This window comes from Gastrolobium bilobum, unplaced genomic scaffold, assembly GCF_033153095.1.
Source record: "Gastrolobium bilobum isolate Gb01-03AN ecotype WA unplaced genomic scaffold, APGP_CSIRO_Gbil_v1 utg5190, whole genome shotgun sequence".
Classification (NCBI taxonomy): Eukaryota; Viridiplantae; Streptophyta; class Magnoliopsida; order Fabales; family Fabaceae; genus Gastrolobium; species Gastrolobium bilobum.
This window is the reverse complement of record NW_026897720.1, coordinates 159,019-185,668: the sequence shown is the minus strand read 5'-3', so window position 1 is coordinate 185,668 and position 26,650 is coordinate 159,019. Positions and strand designations below refer to the sequence as shown.

The 26,650-nt window shown below is 34.9% G+C and overlaps 3 protein-coding genes across 6 annotated transcripts; all 3 read left to right on the top strand.

Annotated features, from left to right (window-relative positions):
- Window positions 1-1,126: 1,126 nt before the first annotated feature.
- Window positions 1,127-4,550, top strand: LOC133309574 (uncharacterized). Of its 3 annotated transcripts, XM_061510360.1 has the most exons (7): window positions 1,127-1,262; window positions 1,538-1,694; window positions 3,035-3,097; window positions 3,230-3,277; window positions 3,399-3,452; window positions 3,950-4,010; window positions 4,107-4,543. In XM_061510360.1, exons 2-7 carry the CDS (start codon window positions 1,542-1,544, stop codon window positions 4,199-4,201), a joined length of 474 nt encoding a protein of 157 aa, XP_061366344.1. In that variant the 5' UTR covers window positions 1,127-1,262; window positions 1,538-1,541; the 3' UTR covers window positions 4,202-4,543. The 3 variants fall into 3 exon arrangements, with proteins under 3 accessions (XP_061366344.1, XP_061366342.1, XP_061366343.1); XM_061510358.1 differs by having other exon boundaries at window positions 3,035-3,277; window positions 4,107-4,550; XM_061510359.1 differs by having other exon boundaries at window positions 1,129-1,262; window positions 1,533-1,694; window positions 3,035-3,277; window positions 4,107-4,550.
- Window positions 4,551-6,134: 1,584 nt separating this feature from the next.
- LOC133309569 (uncharacterized) lies at window positions 6,135-9,394 on the top strand. Its single transcript, XM_061510352.1, has 6 exons — window positions 6,135-6,268; window positions 6,400-6,522; window positions 6,606-6,824; window positions 7,505-7,601; window positions 8,531-8,593; window positions 8,691-9,394. Exons 2-6 carry the CDS (start codon window positions 6,463-6,465, stop codon window positions 8,882-8,884), a joined length of 633 nt encoding a protein of 210 aa, XP_061366336.1. The 5' UTR covers window positions 6,135-6,268; window positions 6,400-6,462; the 3' UTR covers window positions 8,885-9,394.
- A 3,192-nt stretch (window positions 9,395-12,586) lies between these two features.
- On the top strand, window positions 12,587-25,774 carry LOC133309566 (uncharacterized). 2 transcript variants are annotated; one of them, XM_061510349.1, is made up of 6 exons: window positions 12,587-12,734; window positions 13,268-13,321; window positions 13,547-13,905; window positions 20,184-20,230; window positions 20,340-21,133; window positions 25,771-25,774. In XM_061510349.1, exons 2-6 carry the CDS (start codon window positions 13,275-13,277, stop codon window positions 25,772-25,774), a joined length of 1,251 nt encoding a protein of 416 aa, XP_061366333.1. In that variant the 5' UTR covers window positions 12,587-12,734; window positions 13,268-13,274. The 2 variants fall into 2 exon arrangements, with proteins under 2 accessions (XP_061366333.1, XP_061366332.1); XM_061510348.1 differs by lacking the exon at window positions 25,771-25,774 and having other exon boundaries at window positions 20,340-21,507.
- Window positions 25,775-26,650: the final 876 nt, after the last annotated feature.

The window sequence follows — 26,650 nt, the reverse complement described above, 5'->3', positions numbered from 1 at the left end:
CTTCTTGTTCATAACCCATTTATCCAACAATATATTCATCCAGTACCAAATTAATCCCTTCGAGTTAATGTTGCCAATAAATGAAAGACTAACTTCATGTTAAGTATACCTTTATAAAACCAAAATTAACATCTACTTTTTTTTTTTTGGAAACAATTAATGAATAGGCCACATATTTCCATTTTTACATAATGAATAATTTATTATATTAGTTTTATGTCAATTTCAATATCAGTACAAATATAATATCAAAAATTATTTTTATTACAGTTTCTAATATTAATTAAATACAAATTAACTATCTTTGCTTAATTGAATATAGTATAGGTTATTTTATCTACTATTTTTTCTGTCTATCACCCTTCAACACCGTTAGATCAAAATCCCAACTATATTTTTTATTTCTCTCTTCTGTGAGATTCTGATCTAACGGTATAAAGGGTGGTAAACAAAGGTAGGCAGAAAAAATGGTAGGTAGAATAACATATCCCATTGAATACAATATTAATATTTGGGGTAGGATATTGTAACAACTAATTAGTGTTACTAGCAATGTTACTACCAATCAATTTCACTGTTAGATCGATTATGTTGATCCAACGGTTGTATTTATTTCCATTGTTGTATGGTTATGATTCCCCATATTTAATGTGAAAGTATTAAATATGAGAAATCATAATCATACAAATGTGAAAATATATATAAAATATTAAATATGGGGAATCATAACCATACAAAAGTGAAAATAAATATAAAATATTAAATATGAGGAATCATAACCGTTCGATTATATTGATCCAACGGTTATATTTATTTCCATCTTTGTATGGTTATGATTTCTCATATTTAATATTTTATATTTATTTCTATCTTTGTATGGTTATGATTCCCCATATTTAATATGAAAACATTAAACATGGGAAATCATATATTAAATATTAAATATGGAGAATCATAACTATACAAAGATGAAAATAAATATAACCGTAAGATCAATATAATCGATCTAACGATAAAATTGATTGATAGTAATATTGATACTAAAAATAATTGATTTTACAATATCCTTTCCCTTAATATTTAATCAAAATTATTGTAGTTATGTATATACACACAAAACCCGTTTCAGCAACGCAATTGGAGATGCTTTTGTACAGAGTCGTAGTTTGGCAGTTGGGCTTCATTTCATTTCTTGAAATTCTCTGAATCCAACGCAACAATACAAAGTAAGATCGCCAAATCCAAAGCTCTCTTGTGATACGGTACGATGCGATATCCTGTTCCTTCGTTAGCGCTTAGCAATAATCTCATGGTTTTAATACAAATTATTAGTTTAATTTGATACTGGATTGAGATTGGGATTGGGATTGATCCATATTATCAAGATTGAAATCAACAAGATTATCAGGGTTATCTATGATTTTTTTTGTTCTTTCTTTTTTTGCATCTGTTTGTGAAGATGAAAATTGTTGCTTTCCATTAGTGACTGTGATGCAACCATTTGTTCAACCTTGCAATTGGTTGATGTTAAGAGCAGGGAAATGGAGCAAGCAAATGTTGAGGATGTGAAGAAACAGGAGATTCTTGATGATTCTCCCAAGAATGAAGTTGACTGTGACAATTCCGTGGATGATATCAAAGAGTCTGATAATGATAAGAATGATGAAAGCCCCATGCCCTCATCCCACCAGGAGGTAATTATTATCTTTATCATTATTATTTTATTATTACTAATGTTCTTGAGTAGAATGTATTTTGTTAGAATTACTTTTGAAAAAAAAAAAAAAGTGACTTTTGGAAGAATGAGTTTTTGGTTTGGGGACGTTCCCCCAAAGTAATTTTGTGTAATTGGTGTGGAGATACTAAAATAACTAAATTACTTTGGGGCAGAAATAACGGAACAGAATAAATTTTGGGTTTGGCAGCCAAACATGACATCATGGCCTAAAATATATTCTGGTAATTTGGAGTGCCATCCGAACAAGGTTTTTTATCTTCTTGGGTTCAAATAAGATGAACTTTAAAGTTTTTAAGTATAACAATAGTTGAAGAATAAAATCTCAGTACTTTGTAGTTGTATGTATCTGCTGCGTGATCTGATGCACATAATGGTTCATTGATATTAAAAGTGTTTAGGTTGTATTCTTTAATCTTATCCCCACATCAACTTCTCTTTATGTTACTTGTACAGGAAATTTCTCTTTATGTTACTTGTACAGGAAATTAATTAGATTGTAAGTTTGTGGCTTCAGTTCATGTTAGAGAATAATATAAACCATTAAAAAAGCACTCACCCAACAACTTAAGGTTTTGAATTGAAGTGGTTGTTAACATGGTATCAGAGACTCAGTGATCACAAGGTCACAAGTTCACTCACTGCCGCCCACTTTCTAGTGGAATTAAAAATAAAAAGCACATAAGGTAAACTAAAAATTGGGCCTATATAATGTCCACGTTTCAAGTCCAAAGGGCTCTTACGTGAGGGGGTGTGTGAGAGAATAATATAAACCATTAAAAAGGCTCTCGCCCAAAACCTCCTAAAGTTTTGGGTTGAAAGTACAGTTCAAGATGTTAATATTTCGTTTTTACGTGAAAATTTTAGTTTTTGAATGGGTTTAGATATTACTGATATAATTTCTTAATCATTTGGAAGACATTGCCTTCATCGTAGAGGGTTTCTTAAAATTTGTTACAAATTTTATGGTTATTCTTAGCATGTTTTTTTTGGAGTTAACCCAACCCTAATTATTTCTTTGAGGCGAGTTGGCTCTCTCTGGTATTCCCACAAGCTTTGACTCTTTGAGCCAGCTATGAGACTAATCCGGAATGTGGGGCGGGTTAAGGATGAAGATATTTAAACCCCTTCTAAAGGTGGCATGCAGGGATCGAACCGAGACCCTTTCCTTTCCACTTACTCAGTTCCCTTGCTACCAACTGAGCTACCACCGTTTGATGGTTATTCTTAGCATTAAATCTCATGAAAATTGTTTGTTATTATGCTGTGGCATCATTTCCTATATATCTGTTTCTGCAGGAAGAAGCTATCAAGAAAAAGTACGGAGGGATGTTGCCAAAGAAGCCTCCCCTAATATCCAAGGTTACTTCCTTCTCTTATCTGATCTTGATTCTTCAATGCTACTCTTCATCCATCGTCTCATCGTTGTGTGTTTGTGTGAAATTTACTTTCGAAATTGGTTTATTTTCATTAATAATTTTAATATTTTTGCAGGATCATGAACGTGCTTTTTTTGATTCTGCTGATTGGGCTTTGGGGAAGGTATTTTCCCGCCTCAGAAGCATCTGTGTATCTTTATATTATGAAAACTTTCAAATTGACCTTCAGTACATTTTATTTGGATTCCTGATATCTTTGGCTTTTCTCTATGATTTTCCAATAGCAAGGAGAACAAAAGCCTAAAGGACCACTTGAAGCACTCCGCCCAAAGTTGCAGGTAAAATTATGTACTGTGGATGTTTTCTTTTTCTATGTTTATATGAACATATTTAGTGACTTTTTGTTATCTATTGGTGTGGTTTACCCAACAGAGGTAAACCCCTCCCTGCGTCTTTTAAGAGTGTTTGCAATGGTTTCAAAACCCCCAACTAGACCAGATTAAATTGCAGAACCATTATGAAGAATGGATTTTGTTGTTTGGAATATGTCTCATGTGCGCTTGACGTAATTAACTTTGATGGAAGTTAGTGCAACCATTGTCCAAGTCCCTTTGCTTATATTTGCAAACTTTTGGGCCGAACAGGAAACTAAAATTCATTATAGTGACATGTTTGTAAAAGTAATCTTTGGTCCATTAGATGACTAATAAATAATCTATTTCAATAAATGTGTTCCGATGCGTGTCATTGAAATTTGAATAAATTTTGTTGACATTGCATTTTTGTATTTTCTGTTCCTCATAATGGGGTCCTAACTACACCATGTGGTAATCAGCCAACACAGCAGCAAGCCCGTTCAAGGCGCTCAGCTTATGCTCCAGCAGATGATTGTGAAGGTATGTGCACATGATAGGGTCATTTCTTGTGTTCCAAAAAATTTTGGTCCGTGTTAAAATTCAACATGGTTTTGAGGTACCTTCTTTTTTTGACAGTTGATGGCTGCAATGCGTCATCAGAGGATCAGAGTACCGCTGAAGATGTTGGCAGTGATAAAAGTGATACTGCTCAGGACCAAAGCTGCCGTTAGTAGCTACGGGTTTGGGCTATAAATTGCATTTTGACATAGTAGTGCTTTTCTTCTCTGAATTTAGAAGCAAATGATCAGACATGTTTAGAGTTGCTTGTTCTAATAACTGGGAGTGGAAGTTTTGAAGCAGTTGTGACCATGAATTAGATATATACTCTTCGTATGAGATTTCATGACGTGCCGGCATTGCACTGTGAGAGATTTTGAACTCTACATTCATTTGTGAAGGCACGATTGTGCCAGTTGTAACATTTGACATCTTACAAAATATAATCTCTATAATAAGATTGGATATGAAACTTAACAGTAATCTGTATATGGGAAATGTAATTTTTATGTTCCTGCAAATAAAAAAAATTGCTGCAACTTATTATAATTATGTATTCTCAATAATACATGGTTATAATCGCAAAAAAAAATTTCTTTCCATGTCAGTAGATAATTTGTGAAGAAAGAAAAAGAAAATAACTTTAAGATTATAACTATATATTTTCAGGAAAAGGAAGGATCTTTTTATAAGTTTTTTTACAATTTTTTGCAAATTACACTATGTATTTCCAGAAAAACATAGTGTAACTAGTGTTCTCCCAGGAGTTCATAGCGTAATTTGTAAGAGTTTGTAAACAAAAAGTTTGTAAATATAACCTTCCCCTTTCGGGAATACATAATTATAACTGGTGCAAAAAAAAAATTTGCAACAATTTTTTTGTGCAACAACGTAAGAAAAAAGGACCCTCAGTATATATATCATTGGAAATATTAGCCTCATGTGGTAGGAGACATCTTTTCTACACACTCAAAAAGACGTAGGATCCATTTCAAATTCTTTTTTCTCTTTTTCTGTGCAACGGGACCTACATAAATTTGTGAGTATAACATGAGATATCTTATCTCATGTCTCATAAGAAAATATAATCCCATATATTATTATAGTCTAGGCACTTTGTGATTTTATTTGAGTAACGACTAAACAAGCCAGCGAAGTCATATTAAAATCAAGAATAAATTACAAATTATTTCCTTGGATTTCATGTCACATGGATTACTCAAAGACAAGTGTCATTTTATATGCCCCCTCCACACTTGTGTTATGATTCGTACTCATGCATTGTTTCCTTTTTAAAATTTAGCATCCACTACATTTTATCAATTTATTTCATTAAGCATATATTTCTATTTACAAATAAATGCACGCATCTAATGAGGTCTTGCTTAGGATTAATAAACTAACATACCCGGTTTACACGATGAAACGTTATTTATTTACATCATTTTATTTCCAATCTGAATTAAGTAGTTACATGTATATTATAAAATAAAATAAAAAACAAGGAGTGTAAACATACCGAATTATGATTACTGTCTATTCATAAGATAAATATGCTCTGAAAATATGTCAATACGTTTTATTCAGCCATTTTCAAATAATATACGTATAATGTAGCTATTGTTTAGCATTCGAAATTACATAACATCAAACCGACATAGGCTATCGTACTTTCCTCAATTGACATTTTAAAAACTCTCTTGTAACTCTAGTCTATTTAAATCAGTCGATATAAATATAATAAATATAAGATCATATGGGCTCTGAGCAACAGTAACCCTTCCCTTATTAAAAAGCCAAAATTATGCTTTCTTCATACAAAAGGTGCGATATTAACCCTTAAATTTTTTATTTTTATTTTTTTTAATTTCTCCATTGATGCACTGATTACCCAATTAATTCGAAATTTTACAATATATTATGAGGTTACTGAGTGCCCAATTGGTTGCTGCCAAAGTGCGAAAATGAATCTTAATTCTTTTGTTGCAACAACATCTTTCACTCCCAAAGCTTCGCTTTGTTCCATCAATGAAACCACCCACAAGTCTCGTAAGCTCCCGAAACGAGTCAACTCGGACGCGTCAAACAAACTCACCACCGAGTTTCTCTCCCTTGACTCGCCGGAACCCACCAAACGATGCTTCTGTGGAAGAAGGCACTTCATTGAAGCTGCGTCGCTGGGAACTACACTGTTCCCAATTCAACCCTCCTCAGCTACCAATTCCAATTCTGATTACACAGTAATGCCTTCTCTGCCACTGACCCATATAACAGAAACGGGAAAAGCTTGCACTTTGAGTTCAAATTCTGGCCAAAAATGATGTTTTTTTATGACATAACAGGGAAAAGTTCCTCTCTTTTTTTTTTGTAGACTTTGCTTAACAAGTTTCACCCACCCAGACCTGAATGGTACGAGGAGTTCTATGCTTCGGTTATGAATTCAGCTACTAAGTCTTATGAAGCTGAGGTACTTTGTTCATTCTTCACTAATATGGTGATTATTTTAAGTTCTTCCTTTTTTTGGATAATGTTGTGTTTTTTTGTTGTTATTGCATTGAATTGATGTTTCCTTTTAAGGTTGCACGGTACAAGTCACAAATCTTCAGTAATTTGAAAGGGAAGGCTCTTAAAATATTGGAGATTGGTATTGGAACAGGTCCTAACCTCAGTTATTATGCTAGTGATTCTGATGTAAAGGTTGTTGGCATTGATCCAAACCCGAAGATGGAAAAGTTTGCTCGGTACTCTGCTGCATCAGCTGGATTGCCACTTTCCAATTTTGATTTTATACAAGCTGTATGTATGATGTTCTTCTTACTAGTTTTAACTCTTATAAAGAACCAATTCAACTCAAAAATTTAAACTGTTAGGTGAAGGGTTGAAGGCCAATTAATGATTTTGTATTTCTCTGACATGCCTCCTCACATAAGAGCCCATTGGACTTGAAGGTGGATAATGCACAAGCCCCTCCTATCTATGCGAATAAACTCTATAATATTTAATTATTTACTAATAGAACAGGGGGCGGTGAGGATTGAACTCATGACCACTTAGTCACATCTGATACCAACCATGCTATAGATAAGTCATGGTCTATATGATCATTAGATGTTATTCCAATCAAGACCTTTAGTTAGTAGTACACAGTACAAAGCAACATGTTTATAGATGGTCTCAATGCTTGTGGTGATTGGGAGCTATAGAGTTACAATGCTAAATGTGGATGATATATTGTCAATATTTGGTATCAAAATATTGAAATTTCCTTAGCCTAGTATAATAATCAATAGAATATTTACGTTACCAATTGATCTTGAAATCATTCTCATTTTCGGAAGCAGGAGTTTGTCTTATAGATCCTTCTTTTAGAAGTATCATGTTCCTCTATATTATTGTTTTATTCAATTTGATTTTTGTTTTTTTGAGCTTGTGCTTGTGTTAATTGATCTTCAAATTTTAAAGTTGGCTGTATTTAGGTTGGGGAGGCTATACCATTAAGTGATGCTTCTGTTGACGCAGTTGTTGGAACGCTTGTATTGTGTTCTGTTAAAGATGTTGATATGACGCTGAAAGGTAATGAAACTTCTAGAGCTTTCTGTTTTTGTTCAAATATTTTGGCTTCTCTTGGGATTTGGTGCAAAGAGGACCTTACGACCATTGAGGAGCATTTACTGAATCTGTTATTGTGGATATTAGTTTACAATCTTGTACTTGTCTGTGTGCATCTCAACTAGCTTGTGTAATTATTATACTTCTTTGGCTGCAATTTAGTTTGTTCCATCCTGAAGCAGTTGACTGTTTTAAAATTTGGTCAGAAATTTGGACAAAAGCTTAATCTATTAGGTGAATATGCATGAATGATTTTATATTGAAATCTCTAACATCTAACATGCCCCTCCTTCAAGAGTTCTTTGGGATTGAAGTATAAACAATGCGCAGACCCTACCTATTTTGTGTTGAAATTCAACTTTTTATTAAAAGAATGGAGATGGAAAGGATTAAACTCTAGACCACTTGGTTGTAGAGACTCAGATACTATCTCATGAGTCAACTATCCTAAAAGTTTAAGCTGTTAGGTGAAAAATCAGTAATGGTTTTATATTTGGAAACCTTAATTACATAATATAACAGTCATGATATAATATCTCCACAAAATACAAAACAGAAAAATCAGACTTTAGAATGAGCAACCATGGGTTTGGAACATCGCTCTCATCTACTCTTACAATTTTCTAATCTATTAATATGTACATTACACCTGTGTATCATGCTGCTTTGAGTTTGAATTTAAACAATAAAAAATGTAGTAACCAATATAAGAGGACATACATATAAATAGACTTCATATGTGCCTCTCTTTTTAGGATGGTAGTTTCTTATATATATATATATATATATATATATATATATATATATATATATATATATATATATATATATTACATTGTGTGGCACTTTGAAATTCAAGTTTGTCGTCTAAATCATTTGCACTTTGTATGCAGAAGTGAGGAGGGTACTTCGACCTGGTGGACTATATGTGTTTGTCGAACATGTAGCTGCAAAAGGTGTAAAAAAAGAAACTTTTCAATTCACTATTGAAATGGAAACCAAGAATCATACAAATAGCTTGATTTTTTTATTTTGTTTTTTATGGAGATGCAGATGGAACATTTCTCAAATTTGTACAGAGAGTTCTTGATCCTCTGCAACAGACAATTGCAGATGGGTGTCACCTTTCTAGGGAAACGGGAAACAATATATCTAGAGCTGGATTTTCTAGCGTTGAGCTTAACATGGCATTCTTGTCTAATGCTGCATTTATAAACCCCCATGCATATGGAATAGCTCACAAGTAGAATCATGTCTTTGATTGCTTCTTGCTAGGTTGCATGAAAAGGATTGTAGCCATTTTCAGGTACTTTCAATAGAGGGCAGGTTTGAACCCAAAAGACTTGTTCTGACTTTGAGGCTCTGCTGTGTTCAAATATCTGTTCACGTATATGTCCTCACCAAATCATCATCAAGTTCAACATGCATTGATCACTTGTATTGCCAAATGGTTGAGTTGGACAGGCTATCCATTCTTTGAAGTTTATGATGGTGTATCATCATATAAACATGTATAGGACCCTCTTTATATACTTGGAAGCTTCTACTACTATTGGTAACTTCTTACGGGGGCATGCTTGTAAATGATCAAGCATATAATTGAAGTTAAAAAACAAATAAACAGGAGAACTTTATTGTATAATCTCCTTGAACTTGATGTGAATGTGACTAAACGAGACCTTGTGTAATATTCAATTACATACTATTTTGCATGTAAGATTTTGTTGTTGCACCCTTTGTTTTTATTCGAGTTCTATATATTCTGGAGGGTTGGTTTGCTTTGCTGTATCACGTGTAGGCTTTCCCTTTGTTATGATCCGTGTCTCTTGTTGCACTCCGTTTTCATCTATACAAGTGTTGTAAACGTTAAAAGGGCAAGGGGAAATTCCGGTGCACAAAGTTTTCCTATTTAGGAAGATGGGGTAAGGGTTTATTATATACAGTCATACCCTTCCATGTAAGGAGGTTATTTTCAACGTTATCTGTTCCGAGACTTGCATTGTTGTAAAAGTTATTTTCAAATAATCACTTGCAGGAGCTTTGACTAGGCCTGTATTATTGTTGTTTCCAACAATTTTCACTTAAGATTCTTGGTTACGAAACACCAACATTCCAATATTCATTGCAAAGACTAAAAAAAAATTTAAAGGTTATATTGCGTTGTATTTTGAGTTTTAATTATTAGATTTGTTAGATTACGGTTATGATTTTATTAAATTTAATATAAATATTTGAAATATCTTATTTTTTTTGCAAAAGTGATGAGTACTATAAGTTTAACTTTATTTTTTTATTAAATTATTGAATACTAAATATAATATACACTATATAAATTAAAAATATTATATATTATCAAAATATGTCATAATGCGTTAAAATTAAATATTTTTTAAAATTAATATATCAAAATATCATGTCATATTCCGTGTTCCGTGTGCGGTGAAATATAAATTCTTGATATCCAAATGAGAGACGGTCATAAGTCAACATCCACCTCCACTAATCATGTAATGATGAAATGGGCACTAGTGTATTGAGATAGATTTTTATTTAATCATTTTTAATTCTACACCTATAAATCTATAGATATATTTAATGTGAGGTTCTTCGATTAACCAGCTAACGGGGTTATGTAGTGGTTTGAGTCGTTTGACCCATGCATTGGACTCTGTGGTGTGGTGTGGTGGGTGAAGGTTCTTTTTCATTTTGTGCTAATTATAATAAATATGTCGGTTGGTATTCAATTTGCCAGGCATTGTATTACTTTATTTTTAGTTTAGCGAACATATGAAATGGCCATTTACCTTTTGCTTGGAGAATCCATTCTCTAAACTGGGAGAAATGCCTTCAACAAAATCGGCATTAACCTGCATACATATTGCTTTTACGGGCATCTTTTGGGCAACTAACATGTTATGATATTTGCAAATTTCATTACCATATATTTTGAAGTTTATAAAATGCTTGTGCAAGTAACAATTATTTAAATGAAATCATCACTAGTTCACAAAATGTAGTTGATTGAGAGCAATACATGATTGTAACTGAGAAATGTAGGCTTTCATTGCTCTGGTTAAGGTCTAAGACCCATTATAAGAGGGACATTTTTACATAAACGTAGAATGCTCAACTTGGATATATATATATATATATATATATATATATATATATATATATATATATATATATATATATATATATATAGTATGCTAATAAAATATTCGTACACATCATTATTACATTAGTAAATATAACATTTATTACATAAGAATTAGTTATATGTTAAAAATTTATTAAATATTCAAGTTAAATAAGTGCTATATGCAAAAATTTCTCAAAGGAAAAAGGGGAAAGATAAATTAAAGTTGAGGCAAAAACTGTACAGATTAGGTAATATGTAAAGAAGCTTAATAGCTTAATACTACTTAAAAGTCTTAAAATGCTATTGAACTTCTAGGCTTTCGTTTTACTCAAATGATTATAACTTGAAATAAGTAGGGGGAAAAATCAGTGGCTTGTAAAAGAGTATGGCAATATGTAAAAATATAAATCGAAATGACCTTTTAATATAAAATTTATTACATTATCAATAAAAAAAGAAAGTACCATATTATTATAATAATTAAATTTGGCAATTGAAGCTCATGTTAAAAAAAAACAAGAAATTAAAAAGCTTAAGGTGTGTTTGGTAAAGTTTAAAGTTTTAGCAAAGAGTCAAGAGGGCTTTTAGCCTATATTGACACCAAACATCATTTTTTAAAATAATACGTGTCAGTTTCATCTAAATGAACAAAATAAACTTACTAATAACAGAAGTACACATATAACCAAATGATGGTAGCTCAGTTAACGCATGGAAATTAAGCAGGTGGAAGTGAGAGCATGTGTTCGAATCTCCCCAGTACCTCCTTTGGGAGGGGTTTAAAGCTTTAATCTTAGACCCGTCTCAAATCGGATTAGTTGCGAAGCAATGAACCGATTGAAATATTTCTAAAAAAAAAAAGTACACGTATATACTTTCTCAACGACCCTGTAGATTTTCATATTTTTTCTTATTAAAAGTAGGGTAATATAAATATCATGTAACAGGAACCCAAAACTATTTTCCTGAACAAACAATGCAAACGTGGGGTCCACCATTTTTCTTTTCTCTTTTTTTCTATCATTTTCTCTCTCTTCACTTTTGTTTATGTAGGAAAATTAGCTAGGGTCACGTGACATAATACTTCTATAACCCTTAAAAGCATCGTATGACGTATTGATCAACATTATTGGCCTTTCATAAAATAGGTGACATTAGATAATTATTTTATGCATTAGGTATAAATTAGATGTGGGATCCGCTTTAAATTTTATCTTCCTCCCCTTATTTTCTCTCCTTTATCTTTCATATATGTGTAGGAGATTATTTTTTTAGGATGTCAAATTAGAAAAAAAAATTCCCTTATATTAATTATGTGTTTATGTTAATTTTTTTAATTTTATTTTAACGTTTTGTGAAAATCAAAGCAATAATTATTTCACACAATTCAAAACAAAACTTTTCCAACGCATGCTAAAACAACAAAACCATGCCGTTGCCAATTTTTTTAAAAAAAACATAATTTATAAATAATTTTAGAGATAAAATATTGTAACTACCTTTTTTTATGTCTATTGTATTTACTTATTTCTAACATAATTAGATCATAATATCAACTAATCTTCATCATTTTTCTCGCCTCTTAGTGTCTGATCTAGCGCTGTTTAAAATAAATAAACAGAATAGACATAAAAAAATATAGACATAATATCATATCTCATCATTTTAATATACAGTTGACAAAAATTATTGCAAAGAAAACAAAAATAGAAATAAAAAAGCACCAGTGCAAACGGCGCGTTTAAACTTCAAACCGTTTATAGAAGAAAATTAGAACAACACAACAGAAGATGCGGTTGCCAGCTGTGCAACCACTTTGCTTTCCCGTACTGCTCCTTCTCATACTTCGATTTGGTTCATGTTGTTACTTAGGGTTTTCAGAGCTCCAGTTCCTTCGCTCACCACTCCCCACTCGCGAAATCGAAACATGCCGACACTGTCCTGCGACGTGTGTGGTACGATGTTTTGTTTCCTATGCTTTGTTTTTTTTTCCCCCCTCTAGTTTTTACTATTTTTTTGTTTGAATGAATCAATAAAATTGCTTTCATTATTTTGTTCTGTCAGTAGCTGAATTGTTTTTATTTACTGTATATTTGGTAAAATAATAATAGTAATAATATTTCATTTATTTTTTATAAATTGCGGTTTCTGTGCTGTTATAACAGTTAGTCTTGTTCTTGTTGTGTGAATGTGAAGTGTTCACTACTATGTTTGGTTTTGGCTTTAGTCATCATATTTAACTTTCACTTTTTTAATATTGGTCGAAATAGGAATGTTTCAATGTAATAGATGTCACTTTTTAAATTTATTACATTTTGTAACTAATTTTGATGTTTTCGGCTTAAGGTGAGCACTGAAAATAGCTTTACTTGTGTACTGTATTGTACTTTTGTTTGTTAGGGTGTGTGTGTGTGTGGTTGGAATAGCGATGCTCCCTCTATTTTATTTAGATGTTGAATGCCATTCATTTCTCTTCTTCTGATTGTAGGATTTTCATGATGGAGCTCGTGTTGCAGGTGGAATATAGTCTTCCATTAGACATGTGGGTTTGAAAGTCGAATTTATTGAATGTTGGATTATTAGATGTAAACCAGTGGATTTCAGCGTTAGGAATTGTGGCATGTTTTGGAAGTATTCATCTTGAGCTTGAGATTACTGACTTAATTAGTAACTAAAATAGGTTGGATTGGAAGCATTTGGAGTTTGGTTTATTGTGTCATTCTGAAAAAATAGCTAAAACGGGGTCGCTTTGTTGTGTGGCTTCAAGGCCACATGGATCAAATGCAGGCAGTAGGGACTGGTCCATGGGTCCAAATGAGCCTTACTGGCGAACGAATTCAAGTTATTCACCACCTCCACCGAGATGGGATTTCAGATTCCAGACTGAAGGGCTGCCGTATAGTTTAAATGATGGCATTCAACTCTATGGGTCTTCTACGTCATCAAATGGTAAGGATAGTAGGGGCTGGGTCAGAGGCAACAACCTATATGATATTCACTATTCTGCTTCAGATGGTACTGGGCTTTTCCTTAGCAGTCCATCTGACCTTTCTCAGGGTCCTCAGTGGACTCCTCCAGCAATACAGGAAATAAGTATTGATGATTATGAAACTGCAATTAGGAAAGGTAAATCGTCAAATCTGAATTTTTAAAATAGTATGTTTGTTGAAATTTATATACCACTTTTAGGCTTTTATGGCTGAGATATAACTTTATGTATTCTTTAAAGTCTATATGGTGGACTTATTCTATCTTCTTTTTTTCCCTTGAAACATTTTGCACGTTTTGCTTTCATGCTTATTTTATTATATAGAAAAACTGGAGTTTCAAACAGGGGGTAGGAAGCAAGCGAGCAATTTATTATTGAGGGTGATGCAAGTAATTGTTCCTGCTTATGGATACCCTTCTGCCTATAGTGCTTGAGCAATAAGATTGGCTTTTCATCATTTGAATGGTAAAAATGTAAAACAATCTGTTGGAAACAGGGTAATACTATGCTCAAAAACTGTAGTACTGTGTTCCAACAGTGTGAAGTACTATGTACCAATAGTTAAAAGTGTAATGTATTAATAGGAAGTAAGTAGGAAAGTGCAAAAGTAGTGTCTAGGTTCATTGAACCCCTTTCATTTTATAATCACCACTCCATAGTGTGACAAAATATACAAAATTCATTCGTTCTCCTCTTGTTTCCTCTCCATTTGACATGGTATCTAGAGCTTGACGAGGCACTGCCCATCGATGACAATTATTCCGGAAATTGTGTTTTGATTCCAGTTTCTGTTCTCCCTGGCTGTGTCATCCTTCTGGCCATCTCTCCACCGCCATCTGCCAGTGGAGAAGACCCTTGGATCTGGACTGTCTCTTCAAGACTGGCCTACCTACGATGGTTTTGTGGCCAATGGCCTCTGTATGAACCCACAATTTCCCTCTGCATGCTTGCTGTCCAGCTGCAGCTCCAATGCGTGTGGAGGCGCGTGGACTTTTATTTTAGGATGTGCTGCCATCCTCCGTGCTTGTTGTCCCATTTTATCCTCTGATCTATGCTGCATGATAGTTTGGACAAACGTGGTACCAATCTCTAGACCTTGGCAAGACTAGGATGACCGAACTGAGCATGGACACTAATGAGACCTTGGGATGCACCACCCCAAAAGTTAGCTCAAAGGGTGGGAGTGCCCAAGGCCTTATAAACCCCACATTAGTTGCCCATACAACCAATGTGGGACTCCAAGTCCCATACCTTGCAAATGGAACCCAACATTCCACCACGCTTCCCTAGTGTGTGCCCCCACGCACAACTCCACATGATGGATGCTCTGATACCATTTGATGAGACCTTGGGACGCACCATCCCAAAAGCTAGCTCAAAGGGTGGGAGTGCCCAAGGTCTTATAAACCCCACATTAGTTGCAATGTGGGACTCCAAGTCCCATACCTTGCAAATGAAACCCAACAGACACTAATGGGAGAATCTATGATAGAGCGAATAGCTGAAAAGTTGGCAAAGGCCATTGGACTCATATTCGGCACCAATCATCCTCCCTGATCTCTAGTCCAACAAAATGATAGAAATCTTAAGTAAAGGATATGAGATAGTTAAGTGAACTTGTTAAACAATTAATGGAAAGGAAATTAAATGGTGAACCAGGAACATAAAACACATTATCAACTAAGTGGGGGAAAGGGATGAACATTACTAAACCCTAAGAACTGTGTTTTAGAACCATTAGTCAAGGTTATGGAAGGAAAATAACTAGATATCGAGAGACTAGAAAAGTGATTTATTACCGAAAATATGATCAGTGGCACTCAAATCAAGAACCCAAGAATCAAGGGGTGGCGACTAAGAGAGACTAACAAAAGAATTATTTGTATGTGCAATAGAGGCAATGGAGGTGGAGGCTTGATGTTGCTCTAACCACTTGAGGAAGTTGGCATAGTCTGTTGATGTTGCAACATGACCTTGGATGGTTGAACAGTTTTCGATGTGTTAGATTGAGCAGTTTGGGCAACACTAGTTGTGCGAAGAGGACGACTATGGTGAATCTAACACTTATTAATAGTGTGCCCAAATTGGAAGCAATGATCACATTGAGGCCAAGAATTACCAGATGTGTGGGAACAACCACAATCACCATTGCGACTCTGGGATACAAGGGCATAGGAATCATTCAATGCTATGGGACACATCCAAATCATCTCTCTTTGTCTGGAAAACATAGCAAGGTGGATCATGTCTTGTGCTGAGGTTGGATAGTTGGTGATGCATTATCCCGTCCTGGTTGGGGACATGCTATGATGGACAAGATGACTACACTTTAGAGCAATGACAGTTGGGAATTACTACCTCTTCCTCCGGACAAGTTTTTTGTTAGTTGCCGGTGGATTTTTACTATTAAGGTTGGTCCTAATGGTAAAATTTATCCCCTTATGGTCCGACTAGAGACTAACATGCTGTTTTTTGGCTTGGATTATAAAGACGTATTTTCATCAGTGATGTAAATGACTTTTGCTCGCCTCTTTCTCTTGGTGGCTAGTATTCGCCATTTGCAATTTCATTAGCTTAATATCAAGAATGTCTTCCTTCATGGTGACCTAACTAAAAAAGTTTATATAGAGCAACCTCATGGATTTGTTGCTTAAGGGAGTTTATTGGCATGGTTTGTCATCTTCACAAATCTTTGTATGGTCTTAAACAATCTCCTAGGGCTTGGTTTGGTAATTGTTCAACAATTTGGTATGACAAGAAGTGAAGTTGACTACTTTGTTTTTTACCAACATTCAGCTGAAGGAAATATTTATTTAATTGTATATGTTGATGTCATTGTTACACCGGTAGCAATTAGCAAGGCATCAATAAAATAAATTAGTATCTTGGTCTACTTTTAGGCATCAATAAAATAAATTAGTATCTTGTCTACTTTTAGACCAAAAATCTTGTTAAACCATAGTTGTCAAACGTGGATGGTGATTGGTTGCGACCGACCCTGGAAACTCTATAGCGGTATAGCTGAATAGAATCTGGATATACCATACATGTAAATACCTCTCCACCAACGGTTAAAAGTGATAAGAGAGAGTAGGTTGAGGGTTTCAGAATAAAAACCTGGTTAAAAGACCATGAAGCCCATAATAAATGGCGGATTGAAATTTAAAATAAGGGTAAGAATGGAAACACATGTCATTTCCTTGTTGCAGTGCAATAGCGCCGCGAAATGCCTCAATTTGGTTGTAATTCCAGATGCAACAGCTACTTGTTGCGTTGTGGCTTGGCTAGTAGTGGCCACCGTCCTCCACCCACTATTGTTGGAGGATTGTGCGCAACTGCAGCGCAATTGATAATCGTGCATTAGACTTCTATACTTCTTAAAAATAGAGGTACCACAATTCAAGGATGTTATTGTCATTTTATTGAGGAAATATCCTAGGAAGGAACAGTGACCATTGTGCCACTGTTTCAAGACAAATTTACCTAAATGCCACGCCAAAAAACAATTTTACCAAACTGCCACGAGGGAAAGTTCGCCCAGAGCAATAGCGAACTTGGTATGCTGATGTGTCAGCTTCCTGATGGTGTCAGAGTTCGCTTCTGACACAGGCGACCTCTGCTGCATGCAAGCCACGTGGCCTGGAAGGTGAAGCATTAATTTCAACCGAGATCGCCTGTGTCAGAAGCGAACTCTGACACCACCAGGAAGCTGACACATCAGCATACCAAGTTCGCTACTGCTCTGGGCGAACTTGCCCTCGTGGCAGTTTGGTAAAATTGTTTTTTGGCATGGCATTTAAGTAAATTTGTCTTCTAACAGTGGCACAATGGTCAGTGTTCCTCCTATGAACATCCTTGAAGAAATTACTCCTATGGATCCAAATGCAAAACACCTATCAAATCAAGGGGAGCCATTTTCGGATCCAAGAACTAAACTATGTTATAGTCACTCATCCTAATATGTCATTTGCATTTAGTGTGGTGAGTTAATTCTTCAATTCACCTTGTATTGAACATCAAGATGCTGGGCTTCACATCTCAGAACATATCAAAGGTGCTCCAGGAAAAAGAGACAAAGTTCACACTCAAATTGTTTGATATTCAAATGTTGATTGAATTGGTTTATATTTATTATTGATAGAGGGTCCACCTATAGTTACTATTTATTCACAGGGAATTATTTGATATCTTGGAAAAGGAAAAAAATGTGGTCGCAAGATCAAGTGCCAAAAAAATATCGAGCCATGGCCTTAACCATTTGCCAACTCATTTGGCTAAATCAGTTGCTTAGAGAACTCCAGTTTGGAGAGGAGTTGCACAAATGACCTAGTTTGTGCTAACCATACTGCACTCCATATTCATCTAATCCAGTATTTCATGAAAGAAACAAACACATTGAGGTAGATTGTCATTTCTTCGGAGAGAAGATGTTATCAGGAGATATCGTCACTCATTTTGTCAATTCAAAAGATCAACTTGCGGATGTCTTGCGCGGTGTTCAAATAAGTTATATATGTAACAAGCTTGGTGCATATAATTTATATGCTCCACCTTGAGGGAGAGCACTTGAAACAGTGTAATACCGTGCTCAAACAGCGTAGTACTGTGTACCAATAGTGTAAGTGTAAATTGCTGTATGAATAAGAAGTAAGTAGGAAAGTGTAAAAGGATTGTCTAGGTTCACTGAACCTCTTTCATTATATAATCACCATTGCAAAGTGTAAGAAAGCATGGAATTTATTCATTCTCCTATGGTTTCCTCTCCATTCAACACAACCATTGGACTATAATCTATTAAAACAACATGAATTTGAAAATAAAATCAAAAAGAAAAACGAGCGCTTGAGTTTGTGGATTCTGGACAGATGATTTAGGGTTTAGGTCAATAAATGCTATAAGGAAGAGGAAGGTATGTTTTCTAAAGATTAATTGGGGTTGATTGCTTGTAGTTGCTAAGGCATTGTAACACGGGGTTGATTGCTTGATATAATTAAAAATAAAAGGGACTTCAGATACTAACTGCTGTTTAGGTAAAAGACCATTACATATAGGGTATTTGTTTTGGCTGGCCTAAATAGGCCCTGCATTATGGGCCAAATGTCAAAAGGCCCTTCTATATGATGCCCCATAGGTGAGCATTACAGCCTCACCACAAGGGGTTTCCCCTTTTCTTGCACAGCTCACAATCGTACACTCACGATGGTGAGGCATGGCCTCATTGCAATAGTGGAGGCAATGGGTAACAGATTTGGCTCACTTTCTCTCTCTCTCTCATCATTAGGGAATATTCACTTCCCTATATAAACCCTTTCTCTCCAATAGAGGAGGCACCTAATTTCTATCATTTTTATGAGTTGTTACTTTATTAGATTTTAGAGCTACCGTAACCTACACACCAACCCTTCTTCGCAGCCCTCTTTGGACAGCACGTGCGGTGACTCTCCTTGAGCTTTGGTGTATATCACTGGTTCTTTGAGCACCTTCATATTGACATACTATACCCCTCAGAGATACATACCTTGAGGTATTGAAGCCTTAATGCTTATACGACATTGAATCTCTAGAGATGTTACAGCCTACCTAAGTCTTTTCAGTACTATATTAAATGCCCTGATAGAATAATTAAAACCCAAACAAGGTCAAAAGTTTCTATTGGAGTGCCCATTTACATGTGACCTTATTCTGTCTACAGTCTATTCAAAGGAAGTATTTGTTGTTATTTTATTTTCTGTAGGAGTGATATGAATAATTGCTTACCGATTCATGTTTATCAATGTCTTTGCTATATTTAAGTTGCTTCTATATTCTGTCCCGTTGGATAAACCGTTCAGAAAAAAGAGAAAATAAAATATGTGCTAAACTTTCCAGGTGGTTTTGATTAAAACAATTTTGCTGTACACATTACATTTTTGCTATAATTATGCTTTCAACGTTTAGGTGAAAGCAATGGAAGAATAAAGATGTTTTTGTTCATTTTGTTCATAGAGCTTGGGCTTACTTCAAACTGGTAGAATGCAAAACTAGTATTTCTTGAACCTAATGGTTTTCTGTAGGATGCTAACACAAGGAAGCCTTACATTGATAAATCTGGCATCATAGTACATAATTGAGTTATCCAATTTTGCCTCCAAATGTCATAACATTAACCTTTTCTTCTTTTTTATCAATATTTAGTAACTTTCCTCCCCCCATTATATCATTGGATTCCATGACTTTGGATCTTAATCCTTCTGTTAATGTATGCCTGTATATATGTTGAGGGCTAGTGGGTGATGGTTACGTTAAATCATTGCAATATTAATAACAATAAAGTAGTTGTGCTTAATTTTGTTTGGGGGTTTATTCTTTCAGTATAAACATTTTGATTGTTACTTCTGCTTACTGAGCTACTTCCTTATCATTTGTACTTTGATAGATCCTCATGCTTCTCTGGGTCGGCTATCTATTACACCTACTATGGAGGTAATGTTTTTGGTTAAGGACTATTAAATAAAAATTTGTGTTTGTTTGGAAATTAGTTGACTGTGTGTTTCACTCATGAAATAGGCTAATAGGTATGAAATATGTGCAGGGAACTTCTGAAAATCCCAATAGTTGGCGCTCAATGTCATCCCAGTCAGAAAGTAGTGAATCTGAGTCTACTACAAAATCAGATTTATCCTCTCCCAGGAATTTCTCTAATCGCTGTTCTTTCATCTCTAAACCGGTTCATCCTGTATCCTTTTCTGACCTGACTCCTACCAGGGAAGCCTTTGATTCTGCAGTTACAGCTTTTACAGAGTTTGATACTTCCATTCCACTCAGAGATGCACAGCGTTGGAGTAGTGCCAGCAGTGGTCAGGATTTTGCAGATGTTACCGAGTCATTTGAATTAGAAACATCTGGTCGCTCACATATTCCTTCAGATGGATTCAAATGCGGTTTGTGTAGAAGATTTCTATCACAGAGATCACCTTGGAGTTCCCGCCGTATTGTGAGAAGTGGGGACATGCCTACAAGTGGGGTTCTTCCTTGTTGTCATGTTTTTCATGCTGAATGTTTGGAGCAGACAACATCAAAGACTCGGAAAAACGATCCTCCTTGCCCTGTATGTGTGAGATTGGATGAGGAAATTTCCCCTGATCAACCAGGTCTTTTGAGATTGAGGAATGGTTTTCCTAGGCATAAACCATTTTATGAGGATGGACCCTCAAGACCTTGGGGCTGTGCACAGGTAGGTGATTGTGTAGAAGGGGCTCTGCATGCACCTTCACGCAATGCCATGTTACTACTCAATCGAAATCGCATTAAAAAGAACCTTTCTTTGAAGGGTAATTTAAGCAAGGAATTTCCAGGTAAGGTGAAGAAAAGTGGGACATATTCTTCGCAGATGTTCAATGGAAGCTCAGCTGATCAGGAAGCAGTTGGTTGCTCAAATGCAACTGCAGGCCCAAGTATGTAAAGGTAATGGGAAATGTCTAGATATGGAAGCGTGGAAAGTTGTTACATAGGAGAACATTCTTTCCTAGAAAGTTCAGAAGCTGTTTGTCCCACTTTAATCAACCGAAATTTTTATGACATGGACTCCTAATCTGGTCATGATTCTGTATAGATTGATTTATTGTATGTGTATTGGAAGTCACGCTTGGAACTTGATCTTATTTTTTCTTGTTTATGCATTTGTTTTTTTTTATCTTTAGTTAGCCTTTTAAGCATATCTACTTTTGTTAATGGAGTTTAGTTTGAAAACAAATACGCATTGAGGGAGGATTTAATTTTTCCGTATAATGAAACTATCTTGAGTCTTGTTTAGGATAATGGTAAGCCTAATTAAATAGTGGGTTTATTTTCTTAGCATATGTTGCAGTTCACTTTAAGTTGGTGAGTTTGCTAGTTCAACCTACACTTCTGGTTGCAGGCTTGCAGCCCTTGCATGAGATTTTGTAGATTCATACAACTGTCTCTTTTTCAACGATCGTTACCCTCTGTACCTAAATGTCCTAAAATGGATGAGGTCCATAAGATTGGTGGCCCAAATTTATCAGTGTGTATATAATTGAACGGGTTGTGGCCCATACTCAACTCTGGCAACTCAATCTTGTTGGTCTTGGGATCTAAAAACAAACCCCAAAGGAGAAAGAAAAGAAAAGAAAAAACCTCTTGGGGAGAAATTCATTAACATGAAACGAACAAAGGCTACGCAGGCATAGCTTATTGGCTAAAAATTTACATACAGAATATCATATTCGAAGAATATAACTTCTTTAAGTTTCCAAAACCAAAAAAGATTAAAATCCTTGCGGTTCTTTAAAAAAAATAAAAATTAAAGAGTAATTTCGCTCTATGGTTTTTACATTTTTAACCATGCACAACTACTTTGTCCGAGTTCATTACCTCAAATTTCATTCTGTTAAGCTTAGACTGAGCCACAGTATAATTGTGCATGACTCTATATAGTGTAAACTGTAATATTCATTCACTACTATTTGTTATTTTAAAAAATTTTATGAGGCAAATAAATTTTTCTACCACCAAGACAAAGTGGATCTTATTTGATACATATTTATTATCGAAGAATGCTATCACGAATTGAATTACAATTTACTACCAGAGAGAGAGAGAGAGAGAGAGAGAGAGAGAATTAAATTATAATTTTTAAAATCGATATATCGCGATATTGTTAACTGAATCAAACCTAAAAGAATGTCTGGCATTACCCTAGCATAATAGAAAAATAAGGTAATGATTGCATTTCACCATAGAGGAAGGACAAAAACCACAAAAAATCTACTTGCTTGTTGAAACAATAATTCACCCTTGATACCTTAGCAAAAGATGAAGGTGGTACATCTCAACAGACAAATGATCTCACTCAGTCACTCCACAGAACGTGGGGCCTAAGTAGTACGTATAAGGTTAAAATTTGTTTGTGACTACCAAATGAGAGAGAAATTCAAACACAAAACCGAGTAAGCAAACGGTGGTTACCATTTCTCTGCTTTTATAAGTGGGTCCTGTGCTTTAGGTTACTCATATAATATGTTACACCAAAAGGGTTAACATCAAAGCACGGGTAGCAGCTATATCATCCCCGTAGTACATAGTACATACATGATACATGGACCAACTACTGCGTAACTTGGTATTTATCACAACCTAATACCAATAGGACCCCATGGCATAATTTCTCAACTCATTCAAATTTCTACGGGGAGTTATTGGTTTTCAATTTTCAATGACTACTTGAAGGGACCATGCTTCTGGCATTTCATGTGCTCTGCCCTCTTTGCTCCAGACAAGTGCACATTATATAGACAAACGTGATGCACAGGTAGGGTTCTTAATGAATGGTGCAGTGTTTATGTTATGTCCAATCAAGACCATACATTGCTATTAATTCTGCTTGTGAGTAGGGTTCCCGTTCCCATCAGCTATATACTATACGTTCTAGCCAATGTCATTTTTCCATCAATTTACCAAGCTTGAAATTAAAACCGTTCATAAAAGATGATAAATTGATAATACTGAGACAGAAACACCCCACTTAAAGCGTTTCATTAAGGCAAGAATTTCAATTCTTCTCTATTGACTTTGTGTATCTCTTTAATTTGTAGCCATTCATTTCTAAGAAATTTTTTGATATTATGTAACATAACATTGGAGGATTGTAAATGACTCGACTACATACATGGAAAGAACGTGTCCTGTGCATCTACCTTTATCTCCAAACGTGGGTGATTTGATTGATCAGTGAAGTATCCAATTTATTAGTTCAAGCTTCACCATCTTGAGCGTATGATGTTTTGTTAATTTGGTTGTTTTACTAATTCCATTAACGCTGCCAGATTTAATTAGTGTTAATCCTGCACCAAATTAAATGGTGTTAAAACCTTAAAAAACAACACACACACACACCAAAAAAAAAAGGTATAAAAATTGAAAACTCACTAATAGCTTATCTTATCCTCGGTCTACTAATGTAGTACGGTTATATTAAATGTAGAGCATGTGAGCTCCATGTGATTGGGGAAGGGTACTCATCCTAACTTGCTTTTTAGTTGTAAAGAGAGTGTCTATATCGAAATCCACACCGCCATCGTGCCTTAAAACATGTTTGCGTCTATTTATGGTACTTGTTCATAGACAATTACCAGGCTGTTTCCCTGCCAACCTAACGTCCTTGAATAACCATAGCTCAAACTTTAGACTATAAAACCCGTAGGAACATAAACTTAATCATTTTAAAAAAGAGATAGATATAAAAATGGGATGCTCATTTTTATTTTTATTTTTTTAGTGAAACATATATCTCTTTATATCTAGGAACAGTGACTATTTTATCACTGTTGACAAAAAAATTATCAAACTGCTACGTCAATCGTAAATTTTGTCAAAATGTCACGTGACATATTTCGCTACACTGTGTAGCGAAATATGTGTGTAAATAATTCGCTACACTGTATAGCGATATATGCCACGTCAGAACCAAAAATGTCAAGTGTCAAACACGGCGAATTTTGCTACACACACGTGGCATTTTTTGTTCAGTGCATTCTGACGTGACATATTCTGCTACACTGTGTAGCGAATTATTTGTACACATATTTCACTACACAGTATACCGAAATATGCCACGTGGTATTTTGGCAAAATTTATTGTTGACGTGTCAGTTTGATATTTTTTTTGTCAACGGTGACACGTTGATCAGTGTTCCTTATATCTATCTCTCTTAAATAAATATAAATTTATGTCATTTAAAGGAATACGTACTTTTCTTAAACCCATATATTTAATTTCTTTTCTATTAATTAGGTTGTGAAAGGAAGTGTGTTCTGTCGTTATTAGTGCTTAGCTCTCATACTCTCTCAATTTTTTCTGCGATCGTTATTGACACTGATCTTATTGTGGTTCAAAGCTGTATCCAATTAACCATGAAAATGTAGTTTTCCTATATCTCTCTCTTTAGAAGCCCTTATTCAAGGAATTCTTTAATATGTTTCAGGATTACCAAATTTTTAATACGCTCCTTATTCACTCTCTCTACGTGATGTGTGAATGGCGTCGCGCTTGCGTCTGTTGACGTGTACATCGATTAGGGATCTAAAAGGTTGAGTAGCAATTTGTCAATTTTAATAAGTACTAGTGTTAGAATTTTTATGTGGTACGTAACAATCATTTGAAGCAGTTAAGCAGATAAACAAAAGCATTTATTAATAGAAAATATACAGTTATAATATGGCTCTTTGACTCATTTGGGTTACCCTTTTAATTTTTTTATTTAATATTCGATTCACAATATTTATCGATGAGAATTATTGAGTGACGCGAAAGGGATTCAGTGACACTGAGTGCCACGAATTACTTCCGCGTCACTCACACATTTTTTTTTCTTCAATTGAGTGATGTCTCCTCCCTTGGGGAACTCACAGGATTGTGCTATGTGGCATAATCTCGTTAGTCCCGTTACACAGTAAAATTTCGAAAGGCAATGACTTTTGACTTGGATATCCAAATCAAATAATTTTTTTTTGATTTCACATAACTTTTCGTTTCGAGATCTACGTAATGACATTTCATTTGACATATTGTTAAGATATATAGTCCCACATTGGTTGTATGTGCAACTAATGTGGAGTTTATAAGACCTTGGGCACTCCCACCCTTTGAGCTAGCTTTTGGGGTGATGTATCCCAAGGTTCTTTACATGGTATCAGAGCCTCGCCGCCCCCCACTTTCTCTTGTGGCGTTTCTTAGCACAGGTAGGCTGGGCCTGTTGCATTGTCCACTCTTCAAGCCCAATGGGCTCTTGTGTGAGGGGGAGTGTTGAGATATATAGTCCCACATTGGTTGTAGGTGCAACTAATGTGGAGTTTATAAGACCTTGGGCACTCCCACCCTTTGAGCTAGCTTTTGGGGTGGTGTATCCCAAGATTCTTTACACATATTTTATCTCTCACAAACATAGTTCGAATTTGTAAAAATGTGAAACTATTGTTGCAAATTTAAACTATATTAATGGAAGATAAAATATGTCAAATGAAGTGTCATTGCGTAGATCTCAAAAAGTTATGTCAAATAAAAAAAAATATTTGATTTAGATACCCGAGTCAAAAGTCATTGCCTTTCGAAATTTTAGGGTAACAAGACTAACGAGATTGTGTCACGTGGCACAATCTTATAAGTTCCCCAGGGGAGGGGGCATCACTCAATTGAAGAAAAAAAAAACAATTGTGAGTGACGCGGAGGGTGATTCGCGGCACTCAGTGCCGCTGGGTCCTCTCACGCCACTCAACTAGGGGTGTTCATCAACCGATTCAAACTGCGGTGACCGAACTGAAAAATCGATAACTGAATAAACCGAGAACCGAAAAAATCGCAAATTTTAATTGGATTTGATGGATTGATGAAAATCGATCTAATCCAAACTGATCCAATATATTAATTCTCCTCTACCTACTTGGGTCTTTCCTCAATCATAGACCAAATTTTTTTGAACCCAAGACACATTAACCCATCAACTAAACCCAACGAAAAACCTAGTCATATCTCATCAACAAAATTTTATTTGTAGTATAACTTCATATCTCCTTACCCAAAAAAAAAAACTATATTATTGTTTACTTATGCTCTTGTATTTAAAATAAAAATTACAAAGCCTATTATACAAAAGATGTTATTTGCATAATAACAATGAAACAAATTTTAAGATTTTCAAAAAACCAAAAACCGATCCAATCTAAACCGAAAAAAATTGGATCGGATCGGATTTAAAAAAAAATCTAAACCGAATGGATGATTACATGATCAAACCGAAGGGATTGGATCGGATAATTTTTGCTTCCAAAACCGATCCAATCCAGACCGCGAACATCCCTACACTCAATGACCTCGATTGGTAAATA